The sequence below is a fragment of the Mugil cephalus genome, chromosome 2 (genome assembly GCF_022458985.1).
Source record: "Mugil cephalus isolate CIBA_MC_2020 chromosome 2, CIBA_Mcephalus_1.1, whole genome shotgun sequence".
Taxonomy (NCBI): Eukaryota; Metazoa; Chordata; class Actinopteri; order Mugiliformes; family Mugilidae; genus Mugil; species Mugil cephalus.
In genome coordinates this window covers 14,443,810-14,471,589 of record NC_061771.1, presented here as the reverse complement: position 1 = coordinate 14,471,589, position 27,780 = coordinate 14,443,810, and the positions used below count along the sequence as shown (strand labels likewise).

Genomic DNA, 27,780 nt, shown 5'->3' with positions numbered 1-27,780 from the left:
CAAAACTCAGCACAGATAGATAACGAGGGGCTGTTAAGACTCAGACGTGGACTGAGGATGATCTAAGAGAGCCAGAGACTCTGCCTGCAGTATTTCAATATCCTGCCTGTGGCTCATTTGAAATGCTGCTGTCAACAGATCATCTGACGGGTTGGGGAAGATAAAGGTGCTCATTTTGAGCTAACTGATTATTTGCCGCGGAGAGAGGGAGCGCGCGTCCCATCCGTTATTCGTGAAGTTTAAAACAGCAGCCACAAGTATCGATCAATCTTTTTCACGGCGTGCGCCACTTGTGCGTCACCGAGTGCGCGTGGCATGGCGCCCTGCCTGTTGCTGCTGGAGGAGAGTCTCTGCGTTCACACCCACATTTAACAAGCGCTGGGGGACAGAGCACTTGGCACACGCACACTTTCACCGCGTTTTAATCGGTTTATACGCGAAAGTGCTGCGCGGTAGCGGAGACAGCTCCTGGAGGGGTGTGTGTGTTCTTTAGAGGTGTTTTAACCGGCGCGCTATGGCGCACATACTCAAACCTTCTCCCCACACTCCAACACTTTTCTCTCCCTCAGGTGTACCACACCAGTGACATAACCGAAACCTTCACTGCATCTGTGGATCAGGAGGAGGAGGATGGCAGCCACACACAACGGATCCAATGTAACGACAAACTTCACCAACCCGTTTGTACAGCCGCCGTGGCGCATCGCTCTCTGGTCGGTTGCCTACAGCTCCGTGCTGACGGTGGCGGTGTTTGGAAACCTCATCGTGATATGGATCATCCTCGCACACAAACGCATGAGGACAGTGACGAATTACTTTCTGCTAAACTTGGCGTTTTCGGACGCGTCAATGGCCGCGTTCAACACTTTGATAAACTTTATCTACGCTGCTCACGGGGAGTGGTACTTCGGGGAAGCCTACTGTAAATTCCACAACTTCTTCCCGGTCACATCCGTGTTCGCGAGCATCTACTCCATGACTGCGATAGCTGTGGACAGGTGGGTTTTATGAAATGCTGCAAGATTAACATGATGCCAAATCCTTCCCACTCATCCTCTTCCTAACTCTGTCTGCCTCTCTTTGTGTTAATCATCACTTCTACCTGGGTGAATTAACGACCTTATTAACGCGGTAACAAAATATTATTATGTGCGTTTTAATGGATAAACACTCACACATTTTTGTAAACCTTTTTTTTCTTTACCTCCATCCATGAGGGTAGAATGTTAATCCAGACTATCTCCAACAAACCTGAAATATCTGCAAGCACACAGAGAACAGGAATAGTTGAAATGGCACAGAATGTAAAACTGTCCTTGTCATCCAAATACTGTATCATTATTTATTTATTTTACATATTGGCCCTGGTTATTCTCTCTGCCTAGTTCTCCGCCAGCAGTGGTGGAAAGATGTAATCTCGTGCTTTAGAAATTCTCATGCCTGCGTTACGCCATCACACCATTATGTCTCGTTTGAAGATGAACTGCACTCCCTTTGGAAAGGCTTGCATAATTTTAGTCACTTAACTCGCTAAGCTGGAACTAGGAGCTCATGTATATGCAGACCCTATTTATATTCCTCTTTTGGTGCATCTTTGGTTTTGTCCCCACGGGATAAATAAAGTATCTATCAGTAATCATGCCCCCCCTCCATCCCCCGCTGTTTTTTATAATATACATTTATTCCATTTGTCAGTGGAGCAGTTAGTAATCACTTGCTTGTGCATTTCTGGAAAGGCAGTCACTCAGCAGGGTGACGGCCATCTCACACACCATGGGCCTTTTCCACAGATTTCTTCATTTCACTGCGAATACTAGACTAAAGCTGCTGTTTTGCAAAATAGCCTTTGCTGCAGTGACTCCATGCGCCAGCACCCTCTGCTCTGTGCCTTTGCACGCCCTGACTCCCTTGCTCTCTGTCACATGCACTCATCCCGCCTGTTGTCTTTACTCTTCCCCACATCCTCCTTCTCCTCCTCTCGCTCCTTCATCTCTTTGTCTTTGCCCGTGGTTTCCAGTAATTCGGGTCGCGTTCGGCTTTGATGCTGATCAGTGGGCCGTCACACGTCATAATGTTTGAATAAAGGGATTAAACTGAGGGGGGAAGCAGCCACGGGGCGGACACAATGATAACAAAAAGCGGGCAGAAGCTGCAGCCAGTGCACATGTGTCACAGTGTGTTCTGATATGGCGTGAGGTGTTTTCCTCCTCCTCCTCCTCCTCCTCCTCCTCCTCCTCCTCAAGTACGTCTCCTTAACGCGCAAATGGAACAATGCATTTCCTCGGGCCGTGCTCATTTTGGCTCTGCCACAGCAACTTTCATGCGTTTGTATTTTTGGTCTGCAGTGTCCATTCAATTCTGTCAAGCGTGTACCGAGAAAGAGAACATCAGCGTGACCTGCATGATGTAGATGTAACCTCCGGTCATGCTTTTTGTAACCCCAGTATGGTGCTGTCTCCGCTCTGATGTCTTGAAATGGCATGAGGCCACAGTTCGCGATCATCTGTGAATTTGTCCTTCCTGCTGCCTCTATCAGCTACAAAGTGTATTTCCTTGGGCAGTGTTGCAAAGGAAACTCAAGAGTTTGTGTGAAAGGTAACAGCAGGTCGCACTTTGTGATATCGCAGCTTTTGGTTTTTACCATTTCAAATGACTAGTATTCACCGCAGGTTTTCATTCGAGTTTTGTTGTTGTGTGAATGGCAATAAAAGAAGCAACTTGTTCTCACTAACTGACTATGATGGCCGCAGTTCACATCATAACGGGAATAATAAAGAAATAGAACTTTCCACTGGACTAAGCATCGGTGGTTCCAATCTTTTAATTGCATTGTGAACAGGAAAACATCGGCCCAAATAACCCTGTGAATACTTTTTCTCTAAGGGTGGTATGTGCAAACATGCACAGAAAAAAAAACATCAGGTGACTTGATGAATTTCTGTGAAGGACAGAAACATCATAGGCAGAAACCATGGCCCTGTCTACTTTTATTAAATGACTTTGTCCTAATGGAGAATTTTTTTATTTTCTGGTAGTTCTTGAGAGTATCGATGGATGATTTGGGGCATATCAATATTTTTTAAAGGTCTTCAACATTTCTCAGGCCAAGGACCCCAAAACTGATGGAGAGATTAAGTTATTACCCCCTACCTACTATATGGGTTCTATATTAAATTTGGCCTAGTGCTATATATGAATATACATTATTATTTCAATATACGTTATAAAAGTCAATATGAAGCTGTCCCCTATCTCTTTACTAAAATATGTTGGATTCATGTTAATGTGTTTTTAAAGAAATTTAAATTTGTGGGGGGAAATTAAAAAAAATATGTAAAAAAATGTCTAATCAACCAAAGATTTTGCGACCCCCGTGCAGTACCTCCACGGACCCCCAAGGGGATGCGGACCCGCTGTTGAAGATGTTTTAAAGCATTAAGTCTCAGATCACAGTGGTTTCAGTCGGGTAAAAGATATAAATGTTTCGCGTCCTAAACACGAAGGATCGACAAAGCGACAAACTAAATTTTATCAACCACCACCAGCATTAAGTTTATTCCTTGTGATAATGTGAATTGAGCTCAGCTGAAACAGTTCCCTGTCCCCTGATGACATTTGAGCGAGCGCATGACATTTAGCGGCACACATAATGTTTGGCTACTTGCACACAAAGTGTCATCTGACGTAGTCTGTGCTAAACAACGGGCGGTGATGAAGTGAGTATTTACTTGGTAATGTCACGTGGTTCGGACATGGATTCAAAACACTGTGCTGTCCAAAAGCTCTTCTGTGCAGCATAAACCATGACAGCTTCCTGGGATAAGTTAAATAAAAAAATAAAAATAAAATAAAAAAACATGAAAAGATTTTATTATTCTGCTGCTGCAATGCTTCTATGATAATATTGCTCTGGAAATGTGCTCTGTAGTGTGTGTGATCCTGTTTAGCTTATTCAAATGTAGCTGGTGTTGCATTTTAGTTATTGTTCCAGGGGCTACAAGTCTGTTAGATCAGCCTGCAACGCGCCAGCTTGTTGGATTTCTAAATAACTCTGGTGCCCTGGCACATACTTGATTGAATAGCTAATACAGGGCAGAGATATAATGTGAGTTCCAAGCAATTACTTGTGAAAAGACGGGACATCTTTGTTCTCGTCGCCCCCAGAGAGAGTTCCAGTGAAGTGGCACGGCCCATTCTTTGCCATCTCGTGGAGATTGAATTAGCAGCGCTAACCCCTGTGTGAACGGCAATTGAACGTCATTCATGCCTGCAGTTAATGTGGGCGGCCTGAGTGTTTCAGTGTGCTGTGCAAAGACTCTTTAAAAAAAAAAAAAAAAAAATATAGATATATATATATATATATATATATATATATATATATATATATATATATATATTAGATTTCCCTGAAGATCAAACACCATTATTTAATTGGACTTGTGCACACTGCTTTGCAGTAAATTGGGTATGATTTAAGTTTAGAAATGTCACTGAATCATAAGTTGGGCGACTGTTTGAGGTTATTAGATGAAATCAGTTTTGTTAAACCAGTGCACATTTTATAAAACTTTACCCTTTTGAGGCTTTTTTTTTCTCTAATGTTTGTCTTTATCTGATTAAGAAGTTAAATTGCTCCACTATAGCAACTAGAAATCTTACAACTTATTTAATTTAAGAGCGTTAAATGACAAGCTCACGATAAAAAATAGCAATAAAGGATTATTTTATCTTATGTATAAGTCGACAGGACTTCAGTGCAAAAGGTTGTAGGTGGTGAACTTGGCAACTGTCTTTGAATTAATTTTTAACAGTGACAGGCCCTTTAATCACTGATTTATTGTTTCAAACGTACATGTTTTATGCGTCTGGGTTTATGTCGGGTCAGTTTTCATCTCTATTTCCTGCTTCACTTTCAGCGACTGCAACTGAAACGGCCGCAAAAGTTTCAGTCGTGAAGACGTGTCATACAAATGTTTGTATCTCCGAACCTCCTCAGTTAATCTTTCCTTCACGTGTTCATTCCATCTGGATCCAAAACAATCAATTTGAAAATTGAGATGGAGGTGGAGAAGCAGCCTGAAACACTAGCAGAATCATGCTACTACCAAGCGAACCAATCACAGCTTTATTGGGGAGGTGCACACGAGGCTATGGCATCAGGATCTGGGCTGTCGCTGTAATTACTGTAGTAGATATTATAGGACATATGAAGTCAATTTTTAATTTTGTGATTTTTTTTTCATATTTATGGAGAAAATCAAGCTCTGTATACCATATATGGTTCCTTGCCCTTACGTGGTAAACAAATGTAAACATGTATTTAGACCATTAGAACTTAAGAGCAGATTCATATTCTTGTCAACATACACATTAGACAACATTAGGCCACTTCTTAATGATACATAATAAAGCAGTTATGCTCAGTGTTCATACAGAGGTGGACCTTGTACACAACATTAGACCTGAGAATGTTTCCTTCATCTTCTCTGACTGGCTGAATGCAAACCATGTGCTTCTAAACCTCACCAAGAGGCACAATTTAAAATGTGTGCTGCAGCCAGCAAATATGGTCACTTATCCCATTAAGGGTTAACCTACCAGCCTCTCTCCCGCAGGTACATGGCCATCATTCACCCGCTGAAGCCTCGTCTGTCGGCGAAGGCCACGATGGGGGTCATCATATGCATCTGGAGTCTGGCCGTGGTTCTGGCTTTCCCCCTCTGCTACTTCTCCACAATCCGAATCATGCCCCGCCGGACCCTGTGCTACGTCGCCTGGCCTCGCATGGCAGACGACACTTTCATGTGAGAAATGTTTCACTTACTTCGATCACAGGCTGCATGTCTTAGGCAGTAAATAAATAAAGTATCCCATGGGTACATGGCAGGAATCAGAATCGGAAGAATCTGAATCAGCTTTATTGGCCAAGTATGAGTGCACATACAAGGAATTTGACTTGAGACAAAGCACTTAAATAAGCATAAGAATAAAAGCGTAAAAAAACTGTGAGACTTTCAGTCTAGTGAAACTATTAAAATATTAATAGAAGCAGATATATACAATGAACTTGAGCAGTAGTAGGAAGAAGCTGGACAAGGTCTGTCCTGGGCTGCTCCCTGGACTCAGTGAGGGAGGTGGCTGACAGGAGAGTCGTCCACGCTGGACAATGAGCACCACCCCCTGCAGGGTGACCTGACAGCACTGAGGAGCAGCGTCAGTCACAGACAGTCTGCTCCACCCTCGCTGTGTGGAAGAAAATATAGAAGGTCTTTCCTTCCTGCTGCTGTTAGGCTCCACATTGAACACTATTAATATGTGCAATGTTATTACACCTCAAGGCTCAAAACTTTCACCATTCACTACTTATTATGTATCGTGTACAACTCTGTACAACAACAGTCATCTGTGCAATTCAGTACTTTTTGTACATATGCCCAACTAATTTACTATTTTTTTAATCTATTTTATTTCATTCATCTTGCCTCTTTGTATGCTGCTGCAAACTGCGATTTCCCCATTGTGGGACAAATAAAATATTTATAATTCTAATTCTAAGATGCTGATGGATATATTATTAATCTGCTTTTTTTTCCTTTTTTTTTTTTTTGCATTTGGATCTCTGTGCTGTTCAGTTTTCCATTGTATCCTCACTCTAATCAAACAACTGCAGATTTCCTTTAGGATGCTATGCCAGGTCCACTAATTCACTCCTTCAGCCGTTGCTTCTCCTCTCTCCTGCCCAGTGTGCCATCGCTGTAGCAATAACAGTACAGTATTTGTAATAAATGCAGCATTTGGTCCGTGCTGGACATGATTCTTACTGAATTTCTCCACACCATGGAAAACAAACCATTAGCTGGTCAGGCCCGAGCAGCCGGTGCGCATATAAATGCAGGTGCACACATAGACCGATCAGCCTCAATATTTCAACCACCGACAGGAGAAGACCTAGACCAGACCAGACACCCCCACCCCATCGCAATGACACTACTTGATGGCAGAAAAACGGTTTAGGAACAACTCAAAAAACATGAAAAACAGCACAAGGTGTTGACCTGGCCTCCAGATTCACTAGATCCCAAACTGATCAAGTATCTGATCCACAGAGGCCTCTCCCCTCAACAGATAGGACCCAAAGTCCCCGACTAACAACATCCTGTTGCAAGACAGAATGTTGTTAGTGGGGGCCATTAAGAATGTGAAATAGGTGTAATATAATTGGACTTTGTCAGACTTGTCATTCTTTGTTTTTCCTCTGAACGGTTGATTAACTTAAGTTGGATTAATCTGTAACGTTGCATGTGAACAAAAGGGCAAGTTTGAAAGCAATTAGTAGGTGTCAGTGATAACTTTACACTCAGGATTCAGGATCCTGCATTAATCATTTGCAGAAGGACCAGGAGTAAGCATGAAGTGTAACATGCACTGAAAAAAAGTAGATCTGTCTCGCATAAAATAATAGGCACAAATCTTTCATCACTCAGGTTATTTCTCTGCTGCTTTCATAGGTATCATATCATCGTCACGGTGCTGGTGTACGTGCTGCCCTTGGTGGTGATGGGCATCACTTACACCATCATAGGGGTGACGCTGTGGGGAGGTGAGATCCCCGGGGACTCGTCTGATAACTATCACGGACAGCTGCGGGCTAAGAGGAAGGTAAGAACACCAGAAGGAGGGAAGGAGGTGGTGCACCAGTCGCTCTGGATCCAAGCTATGGCTCAGGGTAGACCAGACTGACTGAAGTGACGATGTGATGATTGTTGAACGCTAATAGGATAGAATAAAACCGCAAACAATCTGTCATTTTCAGCCTATAGCTGCAGGTAAGTGTTACCTCGCCAACAATGATAATTAAGTGGAAGGACATTTGAGAATGTTTTGTGTTCATGTCAGAAATGACTTGTTTCCGTCATGGCAGGACAGCTGTGCAGGATGCTGTGAGAATTCCTGTAGGATTTCCATTGTAAGGTCTTTGTTAAATGAATTACTTACAGTTATTGTCTAATGGGAGTACAGTTGGTGGCACAAAATCTAATTAAGTGTTCCCTGGCTTCTTTTGTGCGCTCTCTATGAACTTGTTAAGTGTATCCTGCTGATATTCGTCCTGGTGAAAACACAACATCCTTGGTGGTGATGAAATTGAGGTAACAAGGTAACAAAGCTTCACAACTCCCTCTTTGTATTTTCTACTCAGTTCTTAAATGTGGATATTGATCATTTGAAAATGGAAATTATGAAGCTGCGTTCCCCTTCAAGAACTTTGCACTCTTTTTAAATGTTAGAAGTAAATGAATTGTAGAAATATCACCTGTAATGCCCACAGGTGAAACTGACAAGAACAATAGTGCAGACTAAGTGAAAAACTTAATAATGTAAGCTGCAGAAGGTTTAAAGACAATGATAAATGTTTCACTTAAAAAGTGGAAACTTTAGCTCCAGCATATTGCAGTAATGACTTTTATCTTCAGTATGTGTGTGTGTGTGTGCAGCAGGTTTGCTCCGTGAACATTTCAGGGAGGAAAACCTTAATTCAACAAAACACAACCTTTTGTGTTTGTCAATTATTGTCAGTGAACTTCTTTGTCCATGCAACCCCGACAGGGACAGGCCCTGGAAACCAACAGTGTCTCCAGGCGACGTGTTTTTTTTTTTTTTTCCCCACTTCGGAAGACGCCTCTGTTGCATTAAACAGTCGCATCCTAGATGTGTCTCCTCAGTGCAAGTGTTTACTGCTGCCTTGAAGAATGGTCAAAAATGAGACAGCGCATCTTGAAGCAGGTCATAAACGGGTTCTGCCGATTTATTGGCGAATAAAGTTGCATCATCCTTGGATAAAACCGAGTTGGTTAATTCCGCCTAATGTTTCATCTCGTTACGAATCCTAGTATACCACTGTCTTATGGATACATTTTTTTTTTACTCTTCGGCTCATTCTCAGCTAATAGATTCACTGTCATTGTGTCAGTTTAAGTTATTAACATTGCCAATTTACTCGTAAAACTCGGCAGCGTTAAAATGTGTTTACTGACTAAAGCCAGAGACTCTGAATATCATTAAAAAGAAAAGCTGTCAGTCAACAGTCAACATTAGTCTGCATGAAAGAAAATAAGGATCAGCCTCAGTATTATACGTTAAGTTAGTTATCAAAGTATTGGGGTTTTCCACACTTGTTATTATTATTATTATTATAATGGTGCATATTTGAGTGAAATGCTGTAATACAATTATGGGCTTACTCTCCACAGGTGTCAGGTCAGCGGTGTCGCTGCGTACTGATCACTGTGAGGTGCCTTGGCTTCAACCTGGTATACGGTCATTAAAATTGTTTCCATTTTTCAAAAGGTCTCGTTACTAATGGGTAGAATGTGTTAATGATTAATACCCTCTGCGGCAGTCCCAGATTCCTGGCTGTGGCCTACAGCGTGCCGCTAAACAATGCTCTTCATATCACTGCATTGAAATGCGAGGTCAAAATCCATGCGGTGCCGTCAGACGACACTAAGAATGGCAACTATTGGAGCAGACACAGGCTGGGCTCAGAGAAAAAAACAACAAAAAAAAAACAACTTTCCTTTACATTTCTTAAATGGAAAGCATTGCTGTACATCCCATTTTTCTGCGGTTTCTTTTGCATTGTGGCAGTGGCTCATAGTCTCGGTCACTTGCAGTAGAGGTGCCGGTAAATACAGCGTCCAAGTCATTGACTTTCCACGGCTTCACCACAGTCTTCATTATTTTCTGAGTCATCGCGACAGAAAATGGCTCTTTGCAGAGTGCTTCTTGAACGGCTGTGCAGATCAATAGCTGAAATAGAATCGTCGTATGTGTTTCGTTGTGTGTGAGTGTATGTGCTGTTATGTGTATCCAGGTTTCCTACATTTCCAGAGAAACGGCTTTCTGTTGTTTTTACTCCGTCTTTGTAGTTTTTTTTTTTTATCTACATGGTTTGATCATTCAATCTTTCAATAACTCGTCCTCTGTTGTGTCGCCGTCATGTCCTCGTCGCTGCTTTATGTTGCACAGTGCATGTTTCTGAGCAGGTAAATGTCAGGCAGGTTGAGAGTTTTGTGCTCAAAGGCTCTGGTCACTATAGGTTACACAAAGGAGGTTGAAGCTTGGGGCAACAATGTGCAGTCTGACAGAACTAGCCCATACAAATGCTAGTCTTTTTCATTCTAGACTACAGATAAAACATGGTAAATAAACAGAAACATCCATCTTGATGAGGGAAACCAGTAAAGGAAATAATTCATCTTGGTGCACAGGAATTTAAACTAGAACCACTTGTTCAGACAGCACAGAGCAATAATGAGTTTTTCACATAATAATGCTTTTCCTATTTTTATTTCCTTTTCTTCCAGTTAGCATTGTTTGTGCAGATAAACCCAGTCTCACCTATATATATATCTTACCTATATTGACATTTATTTCATTACAAACATTTGCCCTAGCATCCTCAGACTATATTCTAACCAAAGAACAACAGCTGAGCATGAAGCAGACATTTCATTTTCTTAACTGTTCTCGCTGTTACTGGCCAAAACTCAGTTTAATAGTACACATGGTGTCCACACTGGAAGAACGTGCTCAGAAATGATAGTATGCATTACACATCTGATCAGCTGTGCACTTGCGATGTCAGGACATCAATTAGATTTTACATCTGGAGGAAAAATTAAGAATTAAATATGTGGGATAAAATTTAATTTCCCAAAATAAAAAGTATCACTTGCCTGCCAACATTGTCTTACATACTGCAGAATACTAATATGAAAGCCAGCCTGAAGTGTTCTTTGTGAAAAGGTGTTCTTTTTGTCTGTGTTTAAACCGTGCCCCATTAAAAACAAAACTCAAAGCATGTGTTACCAGACTCACATCTAGATAAGAATGCTCACCAAATCCGTCCGTGTTAAATTGTATTACAAGCTTCATTTCACTTCTGAGATTTTATTAAAGTGGCTTTTAAATCTCAAGATGTAATGAACAGCATCAAACAGCACATTTGGAAACTCAACTGCCAGTGCTGTAACTCCACTCATAGCTAATAAAAATGTAATGATGGACATTTTATTGATTAATGTTGTGGTAAGTTAACCAAGGGATCCATCTTTTCATGATTCATTGTACCATTAAAAGGAGAAGAAAAACTAAATAAAAAATAATAATAATAATAAAAAAAACATTGTTTATTGTTTATAGAAGCACCATTACAATTCATCCTGGCAGTAACTTTTTTTTTTAATAAAGGAAGTGAAAACTTCAAAATATCAAAGCATCACAAAGGCCAGTAGGATTCCTCTGAGGACTTTTTATTGAACTAATCAATTAAATGAATATTAATGGTTATAGAGAACTGTTATCAACTCTATACAGTCAGTGGCTTAGCTGTGGTTGGTGCCATTTCATTTCATATAAGGTAAGTATAGATCTTAACCCTTAAACCTTCCACTGGGTGGTATATGGGACAGCAGTAGCTTTTTGAACCAATCAGACCGTGTTTGAGTAAATGATGCATGCAATATGTAACTTTCTTCTGCAATATGTAACTAGAAGTAATTAAAAGTCAAACAAATCATGCAAACCCAATAAGTTCTTATTTTTTAACTGCATACCAACTTTAATTACTCAAGAACAATACCATTTAGAGTGATTTTATTTTTTGTGATGGAAACTTCATGGTCTCGGCTTTCAAAAGAGACCAAGCCCGTGCATGGGCTCCAAAATGTGCATGAACACCATCCAGTTTACTTTGAGTTTGTCCTAATTAGGCATTTTTTTTGCAAAAAGACTGGAATGATGAGAGGTAGTAGCCTGTTGACTGTGTGGCATTGCTGTCCAGAGGTTTAATTGGATTTTGATATTTAATGTCTGTAATGTCAACAGCAGCGTCGCAAGATTATTCTGACTATTGGTAGCCATTGCTTAAATTTAAAATAGAATAGCTATTCTTCTGCTGTCCATCATGGTGCTGTCTCCTTCGTCATGTGTTAATTGTGACGACGGTCAATACACTCAGGGGACTGTAAGTAATCGATGAATGCAGAGATTGGTGCTGTCCCGCAGTTTAATGAACGTGAAGAGGACAGCTATTTCTAACAGTTTTATGATTTTCATCGACACCTCCATGGCCATCATATGTTTGTGAGGGAAGCAATGAAAACCTGTATCGCCTCCCACAATCTTTATTGAAAGAAAGATTTGCAGTCAATTGTTTTGTGTCAATCCGTTCTGCTGCAATCTCAACGTCACAGGTGCTCTATTCTAAGATCACGTCTGGGCATGTGTGTTCAAAATGTCAGTCTGACATGCGTCTCCAATGACCTGTCATAAGGCCACCTGGGTTTTACTCATGCTGTAAGCGCCGCCGATGGTACTTCATGTGTGTGGGAATGTAAGGATTGAAATGGATTACCTCCACAAAATCCGATTTCTTTTCTCAGAAACTAAAACAGTGCTAAGCTGCAGTGTATCTGGGTGTTACACTAACATCCAGTAATAATGGGACAGCTCTAATCCCCCCTACAGGTGTCAACGGATCAAACTGTGCCCAGGCTTGTTCTGCATCGAAAATCACTGTAGAAGTCGTTTTAAGGGCTATTGTCAAACCAAGCCGCACTATATGCTGGCTGCCTTCTTTTGTGAGTGGGTCCAAGAATAATGACACAGTCACATAACTTCCTGTACTCTTTATTCACACCATTGATTGACTACGACAAAGCTGACTGTCCACCTTTTCACACCATGATAAAGGTCTTTGCTGAGGCACTTACTGCAGGTCATGACCAATTGAAACGTTGTAAATATTAACACCAAAGATACCAAAGAATGTCTGACCATTTTTTCCAATGAGGTTGCTTTCTTGTACGGAAGTATCAGTAAGGTCACTATAACGAGTTAAAGAATGGCCTTTTCATGCACGGACAGGGTTGCGCTTTTTTAAATAGGTTTGTTTGATGTGTTCTCCTTATTTCCCCGTTCACCTTTCGGTTTGACTTGTTTCGCCTAACCACTCAGTTGCAGCGAGACACAGAATTTACTACTGTGTGTCCTTATCTCATCCCAAACTATTGGCAGGTCTCATTCTGGTTTCAAGCTAACTAATGGGCAGTAATTTACTGGATTAATGAAGGAACATCAATCTAGGGGCTGGGGCAAGCCCCGGGACTGTTTCATGTGCTTACAGTCTAACTCAATATCCAATTTCTGCATTACAAATATCATTAGTGTGCGAGTGTCATTCCCTTTTTTTGTTTTTCAAAAGCAAATCAGCACCAGACTAATACATTTATATACGTCATCTCTCCAAATTAGTTTCCCACTCAGATGTGACTAAATACTAAATAGACTCAGATTTGAACAGCCGCGTACAGTAAGTTAGTGCAATTGTCATTGTTAAATTGTGTATCTACAATGCCTGTCATTTTCTGGAGACAGGATTGTTTGTGTGAGTGTGGTTTTAATGTTGATGCTGTGTGATAGAGCTGATTCCCACTTACTGCTCCTCAGGTGCCATACTCTGCTGTCAGGCGGATTTCCAGATGTCTCTGTGAAATAATTCCTGCCTTTCTCCTCCCACAAACTTCACATCAACAACGGTGCGCAGTTGATTTTACTCAGCCCACTATAAAATACCACTCAGCTTTCTGACACCCTTTTCCAAGAAGAAGCGATGTGAAATCGTCTTTAGATTACACAGACATGTTTCTATAGGCTACTTGAGTGTAGATTGACCCTTTGTATTTTTTACGAAGTGGGACTGAACACAAACACTTGAGATTCTACTCTCGCACAAAAAGGCTTTAGATGATAGTTGATGGTTGCTGGTTGACAGCCAATTGCTTGCGGTTGTCTCTTCTGGTTAATGGTTGGTGGGTACCTTCTACCAAGATATGTATGTCCTGTTTTAAGACGCTGATAAAATTATGGTATTTTCCAGTCATCTTCCACGTTAGGCATGTCCCATCTGCTTGCATCAGAAAATTGCTGTGGTCGTTAAAATCATTGTGATTAAATACACATAACTGGCAAATTATTTACGCACGAGGCAGATAGACTGCAATGAGCCCCTGTTAGCTTCAGTGAGACAATTTGTTTTTAATTATTTATATTCATTATTAGCTTTGCCCTGGGCTACTAGCATATAGATGTTTGGTCCCTCATGAAAAAACATAACCTTGTATGTGTTATGCTGTAAGGGCTAAAAAGGTGTTTATATTCAAGAAGTGGGAGACAGAGACAGAGGCTAAGTAGCTGTAAAGCTGCTGTGGACTATTGAGTCGTTGGTACGTTGTAAGTGCGAGACAGAGGTTCCTCATGGCAGATTCCTGGTGTTTTTTCATTTGTGTCAGTTATTCTGTACAGTGTGCTGTGAAGATATTTTTAGCTAGGAATTAACTGACTGAATTCCTTCCCACTGGAAAACATCAATTCATCATATGAAGGATTGATCATAAAGGTGTATTGCCAGCAACTCTACAGCTCACAATCAACACCTTATATCTGGTATTCAGTCACTAAAATAGGAGGCTAGAGCTTCTCGTTGAGCGGTAACTTACTTCAGAGAGGTTACCGGGCAGCGTAACTCGATATGCCAGATGGTTTGCTATACACAACCATCTGGAGAGTTGGAAATGGTTTGAAAAAGGCCAGGCCCTTTGGAGAACAACACTTGCCAGGTGATTGCATGAACCATCTGTCTATCACAATTATAACGTGCCAAACACAAACAAGTACAGTCTCGGGAGCTTTGTAAGGGTATAGTAAGTGTTCAGTGTAGCTAGCCAAGTAGTCTGCAAGTTAGTAGTAGTTCCTCAAATGGTGCAGATTGGTCTGTGTACCAGTCGTTAGATGTCGTAATCTATGCACGTAGCCTACATCGATGTGAGTCATTTATACAATGCCTATCCAAAAAAATAAATAAATAAAATATACCACCTGGATTTAATTAAGGAACTTGCTACAGTTAGTTAGTACTGTTGCTCAGGTCTAGGTTCAGTAATATTATATTCAATGGACTTTTTCTTCTCCAGTGGCATATTCCAAGATAAGAATTCAGGATTCATTGGGCTCAAATTGTGTTCAGGAGTGGTTCAGGGAGCATAATTTTCACACATGGATTGGCCACCACAGAGTCCAGACTTTAATCCCATTGAGAATCTTTGGGATGCGCAATAAAAAGACTGGGTGGAAATAAATCTTGTGACACTGCAGAAGCTTACGGTCCAATGAAATATTAGAGTGAGCGACTTTTATTTTGTTTTGGCCAGGCAGTGTACTTTGCTCTTTAAAGACGGCACCCACTGTGTCCTTTTTGCAATCAGGTTAATTTTTGTTTCTACTTCCTGCTTAATTTCCAACAGTGGTGAAGCAGCCAGAAATAGTGAAGAGGAAATACGTTACTACCAAGTGGACCAATCACAGGTCTTTCAGTCTGCGTTGCCAGGGTACGTTGTTCCATTTCTGGTGAGGCGCCATGTCAGGCTACGGTGCTAGGGTCTGTAGCTGTAGCTACAGCGTCAAAACGACGCAAAGCATAAACCAAAGATTATAGTTTGAAAAGTTTCAAAAGATGGGCTGTGGTATCTCATGAAACCTTGTGAGAGTCCACTTGCCTCTTGAGAGAACAGGCCAGCTGAACAAAACACATGTCAATTTTATAAAACCAAAGAGGTGCACCTTGTTTTTCCACTCAGATTCAGTCTATATGCTAAACTAAGCCAAGCTAAACCACTATTAGCTGTGAATTCCTAGGTAGAGTGGTATGAGCTTCTCATCAAATTCACAGAAAATAGATGTCCTAAAAGGTTTCAACTATGCAATCATGCTTAGTGTATGGGTTAGCTTGTTGGCTGCTCAGCTGGATAGAGGAAGATTGTTTTCTATCACAAATATATTGATGGTTATATAACACATTCTATTGTGGCGAGTGTCTCAGTGCTGTAGCACCAGTAGCTCTGCTCTGCCAAATCTCTAGTACAGAACTATTATAATTATTATTATTGCAATATGCTGTTTTTTTCCTCAATGTGTCCTTTCCCCATGGTCTTTGTAGTATAGCAATCGTGAAACATCAAAGTGGTAAAAAAAAAGAGAGATATGACATCCGTCCTTTGAGGTCTGCTCGGCCGTATGTAAATTTCCTGTTCTCCTTGCAGACTGATCCATTTACGTTGTCTTTTCAAGACCAGCCTCATACCAAGACCTGCATACAGATAAATCTGACAACAAGGAACTAGCACTTCCTGGATGTGGCTGAATTTACCTTAGTGGATTTATTTATTTGAACAAAACAATATATTTTTTTAAATCTATTTTAATCTTCATTTGAGACACACATCTTTTTTTTTATCTTCCCTCACTAATTGAACAGTTTGCAGCATGAAACGTATCTGGACCATTTCCAGAGACGTTTCTCAGTCGTGAGATGAAATACAATTTTTGAACCTTAGTACGCAGAGACTTTAACCTCGGTGACCCAGCATTGTGCAGCAACTGCATAAAGAGAAAGTTGCTTTTTTAGTCTCTGTTGCTTATTTTTGTTTGTGAAACCAGGCCAGAATCGCTTCTCTTTTCGCAAGGAAACAAAAGGAAGATGTTGGACGAGAAGCTTTTGTCTGTAGAAAACTACTTTGGTGTAAGAAACAGCTTGTCGGGATAGTCAACTCATCTCAATCTTCTGTATAACCTTGTTTAGTTAGAGCCTTTGCTGGTGATCACGTAATAATAAAGTGGTCTGACCAGGAGAAATATAGGAGCCTCCACTTGGAAATCTTTTTAAAATAGACAATTTTTATCCTTTTCAGTCATTGTTATGCAGATGTGTCCAAAGGCCTGAGCTATTATCCATCTGGTTGTTGTTTCAAATGCCAGATGAAGACTCTTGTTTATTATATGACGTAACAGATCAACTGGAAAGGGGGCCATATTAACATGGTATTAACCCACTGAAAAGACACCTATCGCCACCTAGTGTGAAGGAGGAGGACATGTTCCCGTCAGTTATTCGATTTTCTCCGATGCATGTGATATGGGACAATGGCTACATCCACATCGACTAAGCTGTGCATGTAAACGACCTGATTGTTTCATCACGAAGCAGATTTTCTGTCAACTAATATTTTTAATAATGTCCAACTGCTGATAAGAGGTGTCAAACACCAACATATTAAAGTAGTTGGTGATCTAAACCATGGGCCGACAACATATTTTTTTGTTTAAAGCGGAGAACTCGTTTAACTCTCTCAAAAAAAGTCTTGAAACAAGTCATTCCCAATACTTAGTTTTACAGTTTTGAGTTTATTCTTTTTACTACCCTCACCCCTTCACTTATTCCTCAACTTGAAATTGCAAGCTTCACCCAGCTCGCCATTGTATTGGAAGTGAATGCCCCTCAAATCAGTGGTGGCATGAAAACTTGCAGCATACTGATTGCTCGTATTATTGAGGTCATTTTTATTGTTCACAGGGTGAGTCATTCTCCAAGGTGGCTTTACTAGACAGTAGATAATCAATTGGGGAAAAAAAGAAGAAAAAAAGGGTTTCTTCAACTCAGAAACCTTGGGTTGAATTTTCCCTTAACTTTAATTCACTTCCACTTCTTTTATTAAATTGAGATGTCACATATAGAAATACCACCTTCATAATTTCATAGTAAATTTTAATTACTCAGGATCGACCGAGACGGGATAATAAAGCATATCTGAAAACACACAGGCCCAAAAGATATTAATGCAGAAATGACAGGCATTTGTTGTAGCTAGGAGACAAATATTTTTGTGTGTGTGTGTTCAGTTTCAAAGGAATTGACCCATCACATTTCAGACGTTCTGGAAAACTGTTCCAGCTGGAGCATGAAAACAAGAAGGTGCTTGCCCGGTTTAGGGAGTTGACTCTTGATATTTTTAAAAGGCCGATGCTTGATGACCTGGGTTGTCTGAAAGCCTTGACTGATCACTACTTTGGAAACACAGAATATTCTGCCAGAATATTCAGGTTTATTAAAAAAATGGAGGCATTTTGCATCTGTATTTTGTATTTTGCAGTCAAGAAAAACATTTAGATTTCACCACAACCCTAATAACCACATTCCAAGATTTTTAGTTTAAGTCTCCCAATCAATTCATAAACAAGATTAAGGGGATAAGGCTTCAAAACTCTGCAGATCTTCAGTGATCAACCGTCAACATGTTTCATACTCATTTAACAAAAAAAATATTTGAAGACCATATGGTATTTCCCACAGAGGTCAGTTCTTTTTTTTTTTTTTAATTGCATATTCCCAACCAATTTTAAGCAAGTTATTCTAAAAACAAATATTGATTCTCTCATTAGTTATCATGCCTTATGATAAAGCATTTTAGGAATAATTCAAATAACTACATATGGAGCTTCTTATATACAACAGTTGTATTTTTTGGAAACCTAAATGCATTTTCATTTAAATGAATTGTTCTTGTCTGTCTTTCGCCCGTTTACAGTGACAGCTTGGTTACTTTGCCGTTTGTCTTATCCAAAATGAAATAATGAATTGATATCAGTTTGTGACTTTTCTTTAATGAAGCACTTTTGTTCTGTTTTCTTTCGTTCACACTGTGGACTGCTCTTATCACTTTTTTTTCTGTAATTGCCTAGAGGCAGGCTACTTCGGGACATCAAAATATTGTTTTTCAACCAACACACTACATTACTATTATTCTTTGCCTATTTCCATGGCTCCCTTTTGAAAACAGATAAATACAACCAAGCCTGATATTTTACATATAAGGGTCCCTTATTTTATTTTTTACCGCCTGGTAATCTTATTCCGACTTAAAACCTATTTTTACCATTTTACCAAGTTCAAAAGAGGTTTCAAACATTAAAAGACATATTTTTTGGGGGAGAAAACTGCTGTTGTGTGCAAAAGAGGTGAACGAGTGCACTGTTAGCATTTCCCAAAGAGCCACAACAAGCCAGGTTCAAATGCGCCAGAATTGTCTTTTAACCCTCCTGCCTTTGTTTTTTATCCTCTTGTTACCTCTCAAATACACCTCAATCTCCTGGGCTTCACAGGATATCCTTTCAAAGTTGTTTATGTAGCTGCGTGATCAAGAGGCTGCCTTTGCATCACACACAGAAGGGCTGGTCACCACGGACTGCCCTTATCTACAAACACTGGGGGAATGATGCATGTTCTCGCATATACGTGCATGCTTACATGCTCTGTGTGTCAAAATACAGACACTTGCCGTAGTTTGGTTTAGTTGAGTTACTGGAATTTGCACAGGTGCACTTAAATACGCCAAGACGATAAGTCTAAGGATCTGGTGGGGAAGCAGATGGATTTCTTAAATGTTTTGGAGAGCAGCCTCGTATAAAATACCTAGCCTGGAAGTCGGCCCGAGCTTCCCTCACGAAAACATTTTTGTGGGGGAAAGCTGGTCTGTAGTCACTCTGATCTGACGGCTCATTCAAATCATTCAGGTTTGGCTTAAGAACAGAAGAATAAGAACAGAATAAGAGTATCGTCGACTGAACATGCAGTCATCTAAGCGCTTCTGAGTTGAATTTGTTCTCAACAAAGAGGCTTTGATTGATATCACACATATTGTAGTTTTCTCTCTAGTGCTCGAGACATGCCTCATATTGTAATCCCAGCAGCTTGTTACTGCACTCACATTCTGGCAAGAACTCAGTCTGGCTACACCCTGAGTGTATTAAGTTATCTCTGAGTCTAAATATGGATTCTTTTAAAACATGTTCAGGCTATTGCCAATGCAGTCACATTTCATGATGGTGGGACAGAGTTACCCTTTAAAAGAGTTCATAGACACGAAAGCAACAACATTTCCAGCAGTTCTTGTCATATAAATTGATCTTACGACTATACTGCGTTCCTCTGGGTCATAGGCCCCATTGTTGCCTACTGTCCACACCGTCAGGCTGTATGAGATGTGTTCTCACTACCACAGGTCTGAAGTTTATTTTGAGTCGAGCCCACGTACACCATCCTGCTGCTCAGGAGAGCACCAAGTGTGCATTAATATGCTACTGAAAATAGTCCCCACCAAACGGTGCAGGGTTGTTGTTTTTCTTCCATGTTTGAGTGACATTTCATGCAAAGTGCACCTCCTATTTAAATATCCTCATCTCTTTTTGTGTCCTCTGTGAAGATCTAAATGTCCACTGGAATCAAATAAGCTGGGGGACGGAGTCGATGCCACAGGCGGTGCAGGGAAGTGAATAAAAATATTTATGAGATGCGTCTCATTAAGATCTGTTGAATAAGAATTAAATATTGGTATACGGTATCATCTTTTCAAAATAAAACTGTCAGAAACAAGCAACTACCAATGTAGTGTAGACTTTACCAGAATTATACTAGTAAATTATATTTTCAATCTGTGGCCTGTCTGTTACGTCTGTCTGTTCCATGTTTTTGTGTTTCCCGTTTTATTTTGTTAAGTTTCTTGGTTTCCTGCTTGTCGTTTCTCCTTGTCCGTGTTTTCATTGATTGCTTATTGGTTTCTCCTTGTGTGCTCCTCATTAGTTTCGCCTGTGTGTCGTTATCCCTCTGCCCATGTGTGCATATATATAGCCCTGTCTTCCCTTTGCTCCCTGTCATGTCATTATTGTACCCAAGTCCCCATGTTTAGTCCCCATGTTCCAGTTGTCTTGCTTTTTTTTTCGTCTTCATGTCTGTGCTTGTGTCTCCATGCTTTTGCACCATGCTTTGATTTTTTTGATTATCCTGCCATCTCAGCAGCACTTTTTGTTTAAGTCTTATTTTTATTAAATACCACCGACCTCATCTCCCTCTCGTCTCTTCATTTGAGTCCCTCTTCAAAACCCCTTCAACGTGACGGGGTCCTACGCTACGAAAGGCAGAAATAAAGCAAAGCAAAACACCACCAGTTTCAATTAAACCATATGAGCTAAATTAGATGTGTTTAAACCGCATCCTCATTAACACACATATAAAGATAAAATTAATCTGTTTGAGTCATTTGTCCAAACGTAAACATTCTCACAGTACATCCCGTCAGATCCGCACTATAGTGTCAAAATAACCAGCTCTACATTTATGGACGGGGACGAGAAAAATATTCTTACTTTCCAACTTTCGAAAGGAAATCTTAAAAATGCTGTGTGACCGTGTTTATCTGAGACGTTTGTGTGTCCCCGTCAACTGAGGCTGTCCAGCTGCGATCTGTTCAGTTCAGTCTGTTCCGTTCATGGGTGTAAATGTGGGTGAGGAGGCCTTTATGTTGAGGAAAGGCAGATGAATGGGAGTTGTGTGAGAAGCCTGGAGAGTTTGTGTAACTTATCTGCACCAGAAGTGCAGGGATTTCTTCCGCACGTCGCTTTCTGCAACCATATTTCAGTATATCTAGCTGATTTTGGTTACGGTTGTTTTTTTACTTTTTATTTTGTAAAACATAATTGGTTCCCTCGTGAATGCATTGTTATCTTTTCTGTTACTCTCACTCCTCTTCCATGTTGCTTTGGTTGGTTGACTTTTCTTTCCTCCTCGTTTCTCCCCTTCCTTTTCTGTCTGGCTGGAAAAGAACTGGTCTGTAGTCCTCTGTCTCCGCTACACCAACTGTCTGGTGCAGTGCATCACAGCTTACTCTGAAACAGTTGTTGGGCTTCAGATCACAGTTGGAGGATTATTTAGCAGCAGAAGACACAATCACCATGAGAATATTTACAATGCATGCATAGCGTAGAGGTAAAACTGTCACGTTTTTGGACTGTGTCTCCGTGAGAACATCAGCATCTCCGCTGTCATCAGACAGAAATTTGGACTGAATGACTCGCCTATAGCAGCCACCTAGCACGGTTTACAGCACGACTCGCGTAAAGTCATAAACTCTGAAACATTCACTCAAAACAACGGGTGCCAAGACCTCTGTTTGGATTACAGGAGGGACTCGATGATGTCTGTTTTGTCTCCGGTGGCGTCACTGCTAGGTTTTCCTGTCCAGCCGGCCTCCGGGAGCTCACAACATAACGGTGGACTGTGGTCCCAGTTATCACCCTGAGCCGAAAGGGAGCGATTCCTTGAAACGCTGCCGGACGGATAGATTTTTCATCCTATACCAAAGTTGGCTCAGGACTTTAGGCTCTGATGTTTCATTACCAAGGAATAATATTTACGTGTAGGTTTATCTAACACCGGCAGTGCACATTAATAAAGATTACACCAAAGTTTCCAGGTGTTAAGAAGCTATTTTTCATTGGGAGTTGCAACGGAACTCAACCTAAAAAAAAATTTAAAAAACTTGGTGCAAAGCAAGTGAAAGCATGTATAACCTGGCGAGTCAACCGCAAACTACTTATTATATTTTAAATTAAATTGAAAGTAAATATGTCAGATGAACTAATGTTCTCAGGTGCTGGTCGTCTTTATTGTCACTTTTACAATAATGAAAACATACAGAGCTATGAAATAGAGTTTAGAGACCGACATGACTCAGGCACAGTTATAGTAATTGTGTCAGTCCCCATTTCTTCTGCTACAATAAATAATTTTACACAAAGAAATAAATAATAACTAAAGACATACAAGTGGAATTTATCAGCAGAAAATTTTCCTGTATAATGAATCAATACAGTTATAAAAGGCTGTGGTTTGGTAAAGTGCCAAGTTCTGTAATATTATAATCCTTTTTTCACATTATGTCTCATAATAAAAGATTAAACCCTTCAATTTACTCTAACTAGAAATGAAGTGTTTAATCCGTTTCAAATGAAAGGCCGACTAGAATTTCATGTTGCGTCGAGTAACTTCAATAGCGCAAAACGGAGGGGATTAAAAAAGAGGCTTCGCACTAACAAATTACGCTGCGTCAAACAGAGGGAGCTAGAAATAGAGAGCGGCTTCTGCTGCAAATCTGCCTCCAATAAAAGGCCTGTTAAAACATTCATCTGCAGTAATGTGAGGAACGGCGTTGACATGTGCATTGACAAATTCACAGGTGAGGAATTGCTTTTGTTTCGGGCCAGTCCCAAGATGCTAACGCAGGATGACACCCTGATACTGCCTGTAACCAGGGAATAGGTTTAACCGGTTATTACGAGAATATCTCCCGTCTGGTTGCACTCGGCTGGGATTTCATTACGGGGCCTGTTATCGATACACACAAAAAAACTGCCTGTGCACCCAACTGGATTGTCCTACCACCAGTCAGAGCAGCGAAGTATGTGACAATGCACGAAATTAAGGCATTCTTGACAAATACCAACGGAGCAATTCCAGACCAGCTTTCCACCACAAAACAACTGCAGTCATTTCACTGACAAGCACACAAAGAGTTTGAATCAGATGTGTACCGTCACCATCCTGCTTCCCATAACGGTATTGCAGTAACGGCTCTGTCTATTACCTGCACTGCCGCGTCCCATCACAATGCTGCACTTCAGAAATGGACTGAAGCTGCGTGCGTCACCAAATACACTCTGATAAATATTCATCTTTTTTCAGAATCAGTAATTGTAGGTCAGCAGTGATTTACACGCTGTTCACTCTATGCGTTGCAGGTGGTGAAGATGATGATCATTGTAGTGGTGACCTTTGCCCTCTGCTGGCTGCCGTTCCACATCTACTTCATTGTGATGGGGATCCACGCGCGCCTGACCAAGTGGAAGTACATCCAGCAGGTTTACTTGTCGGTGCTGTGGCTGGCGATGAGCTCCACCATGTACAATCCCATCATCTACTGCTGCCTCAACAGCAGGTGAGAAATATACAGTATAGCAAGATATTAGATATTATTGTCAGTTTTAACCAATACGTTACTTCTAATACACCCATTTATGCATTTATACTCCAATGTGTGTTTTAAATACAGAGATTGTTGCTACAGAAAGTTAATTGAATTTACTGAGCGGATATATAAAGCTGAATACGGGTACTGATTCAGTATCAGCTGATTTAGAGAGATTTAATTTTTAAGCAAGCTTTCTTATTCTGAATGAGATTTAAACAAAACCAATATCTCTGGCTTGAGATTTGTGTCATTTCCACAATATTCTACCTCTAGTTGACACATGGTGTCATTCTGCTCTTTAAATACAAAATGCTGCCACACATCAGCAGAGTTAATTTAGTTTTCATGAATCCATATCAGATGTTTCAGATGATTCTGATCAAATCATTTGAACAAATCAGGGAAGTGAAGGAACACAGCCAGGATCTAAAGTGCCGTTGTTTCGCCACAAGGAAATAAAAGTAGTCCTTGCACAACAATGCTTCTTATCTGTATATTTACGATTGGAATGACCCATTCTCTGTAGAGTTACTTATTTACTTTTACTTCTATTACATCTATATTGTTACTGTCTGGAAATAATAATGTTCATCCTCACCACGTGACTCCTTTAGAAGTCCACTGTATATGTGCATCACTTGGTGTTGAATGGTATAGAGTGTACGTCAAGTAGAAAAAAAACGATCAGAAATAAAACATTATAAAATACCCATTAGATACTATTCTGCATATCGTTAGCCTAATAGCATAATTGCATAAGTCATATTTGGCAAGTTTTAGCTACTATATTATTATTTTTATTGATATTGTAACAATTAGTCAAAAAGATCACGCAGCTTAAAGTTTTTTTTTAAACTTCTCCCCTCTGGACCTGCCACTAGGTTTCGAGCTGGCTTCAAGCGAGCGTTTCGCTGGTGCCCGTTCATCAAGGTTTCCAGCTACGACGAGCTGGAGTTACGCTCTACTCGCCTGCACCCGACCCGCCAGAGCAGCACGTACATGCTGTCCAGAATGGACACCACCATGGTGGTGGTTTACGACCCTGCCGATGGAGACGGCGGCGCCGGCTCGGCCAGGAAGCACTCGAGGAAGAGAAGCTACATGACTTCTCGTCACACGGAGATCCCTGGATGCATCGACGGCAGCGCCAAAAAAACCCAGAATGGAGTCGCTCCGAGCGCACAGCCTGAAGAGTTTTCCTGAAGAGCCTGTTCGCAGGCGCACAAACAGCAAAACACTTGCATGAGATTTGTTTTACACAAATGCATGATACCCTTCTTATCAGATTACGGCTCTGGTGGCGGCCCACATGTTTCAGCCAATACAGAGAAACAGAATACCTCTCCACATAACTGGATATTCCTACAACCAATCAGAGCCTTTTTGTTCCAAACAAATTCAACTCCGTGACGCTCAGAGGACTTGGATGACTATGTCACTGTTACTCTTCTACAGTTCGGTTGTCCCGGCAGATCTTAGCCAGAGCATAATCAATTTCAAACAGAGCGGCTCTCTGCCACGTCCTGGCTTTCACACTAAATACGCTGTACATACCAAATTTGCACATGATGTTTGCGTAGCTTTGACACAGGCACACTGTAAAAATGAAGACGCGGTTATTAAAACATGCAGACATTACAGCCTCCATTAACGAAACAAGCCATTAACTCTTCAGCCAAACACTCACTGAGATTGTTGAGTTAACATCGGCGCATTAAACACAGCCTGTGTGTGTCTGTTAAAGTCCTGGCCCTGCAGGTCAATTAATGGACAAGGAATGGACGTATACAACTGTTTGGAGATTAAAGCACACGTCAGAGTGGTGAAACCCTCTCACAGTAGCGATAATCTAAGAATACATGATTGTAATTATATAGGTACGTCACAGCTTTCGTTTCCATCTGTAATAACCGGGAACTTTATTTGCTCCAAAGGATGGACTCTGAATCCATTTTCCCCCGGAGCCATGGACGAGCGGCTGCAGAGTCATCAATGGAATAACTACTGATTGAATTGTGGGTGCTCCATGTGTGGCTCTCAATTTGACTTTCGGTTATATAACTGTTGTAAGGAACATTTCCTGGCGACTGGCAAACAGCCAGCGGTGAAATCCAGTGTAAACTGGCAGCGCGTCAATACACAGGCGGCTAAATAAGCTCACCGAAAGCACACCGACCACCTAGGGGCCAGTGTGTCTCTTTCATTTTTACATTTTCAACTAAGTGAGGGAATAAAAAGTAAAGGAGGTCACACAGCGATGTCCGGTCGCTTGCGTTAAATGCCTTTTAAACATTGGATAATGAGAACGCAGGACAGTTCGGGCCTGCTGCTGCTGCTCCTGCTGCTGCTGCTGCTGCTGCTGCTGCTTCTGTGGGAGTTTCAGTGCCGTTTCCCCGTGTTGCATCTTAATTTAACTCGCAGCTTGTGTGCACAGCATGTGTGGATGTTGCACTTAGCAGTACTCTAACCTGTGCCATACTGAGTTTCTAAATTGATAAGTGGAGCCATGCTGTGACAAGTGGGATTATATAAACTATACTGCAGGAACAGTGTGCCCCCTCCGACTCATGCCATGCACAGCGCGGCACTGACATGACCGGCAGTAATGGTGAGGAAAAAAAAAAAAAAAAAAAATCTATGTATTTAGAAGTATTGTTGTAATTTGCTTTAGGCAATGGAGTAGTCAACATGTTTCTGGTTTTAGTTTTACTGTTTTGTCTGTCACCAAACGGACCTCATTTTGAGATAAGGCAAATAAATAGTAATGTTTTTACCATCTGTAAATAGTAGCTGCAGTGAAAACGCCAAACGCTTTCAACATTAGGTGATCACATTGTCAGAAGGTTCCCAGATGTCCAGTTTGTCACACAAGAGAACAAATATTCAAAATCAGCCGTAAGACGCAGACATGAAAACACAATGTAATTATCCTCGATGCTTTCAGCCAACTGTTTTGAATGTTAGGAGACTTCATGAAAGTATTTACTTAAGAATGTGACGAAATACATGTTGTGCATTTCCGTGTAATGTATTTTAAATATTTGTATGTGGTGAAGAAGCCATGTCAGTGTTTTCTCTGTATACGTGTGTTTGAATGTACAGCGCAATGTGTGCCTCTCTCTCTCCGTCAAGTGATCGCTGTGGTGTTTCGTTGTTTCTTTTAAGGAATAAGTGGATCATTTCAGCCCGAGCCTTGTTTCATTTTCTCTTTTTTTCCACCATGCAATAACGTCTCAACTTCACCACATATGTTTGTACCTTTTTACTTTTTAAGGAGCACTTGTTTGCTTTCAATCAAAAAAGACTCGGGCTGAAAACGACTATTTTATCCCATAAAACTCTTATTATGAAGTTATAATTGCTGGCAAACCATACATATTTTGGTCATTTGATTTGAAGAAATGTAAGAACTTTGTTCGCTGATGATACTGATGACGTAACGTCTATATCATATATCATGTAGTAAAACCTCCAAAATGGTTTTTATTGCTCTGCATTGGTCAGTAATGATGTATTTGCTTAATGTAGCTTTATTACAATGCTCTTCTTTACACTATCATGCGTGTTTACAAGTGACATGACATGCTTAAGACGAAATGTAGATGTGAGTCGTTGCAAATCTTTTGAAGGACGGTGTTTTATGTTAGTTGTCAGAAACAGTGCAGGCTGTCGCAGTACTCTGCAAACTGGTGGGAAGAAGATCACTACGTGTGTTAGTCCTATTTAATCTACCTGGTTTTGTATTACGTGAGATAGTTTTCTCTTAATTCTAAAATGTTGTTACTGAGTTGTAGCACATGCTGCTGTAAATACCTGTGAACAGGAAGCCGAAGAGATGGAAGATCACCATTATCAGCTGATAGAAAACAAGAAGACAGCTGGCAAACTGCATTCATGAGATTAAAAACCCAGCGAGATAAAACGTGACCGCTGAGATGTGACAGAAATTGCTCTTTTTCATCCCTTCAGCTACTGTTCACTTTATTCTGTAGTGACTTGGATGAAGTTGTCACCAGTGACGCCGCCT

General features: G+C 40.7%; 1 protein-coding gene across 1 annotated transcript; it reads left to right on the top strand.

The window, feature by feature from the left end:
- Nucleotides 1-205: 205 nt before the first annotated feature.
- Nucleotides 206-26,531, top strand: tacr3a (tachykinin receptor 3a). The gene is made up of 5 exons (XM_047575775.1): nucleotides 206-998; nucleotides 5,616-5,804; nucleotides 7,509-7,659; nucleotides 23,524-23,720; nucleotides 24,635-26,531. Exons 1-5 carry the CDS (start codon nucleotides 631-633, stop codon nucleotides 24,954-24,956), a joined length of 1,227 nt encoding a protein of 408 aa, XP_047431731.1. The 5' UTR covers nucleotides 206-630; the 3' UTR covers nucleotides 24,957-26,531.
- The last annotated feature ends 1,249 nt before the right edge of the window (nucleotides 26,532-27,780 follow it).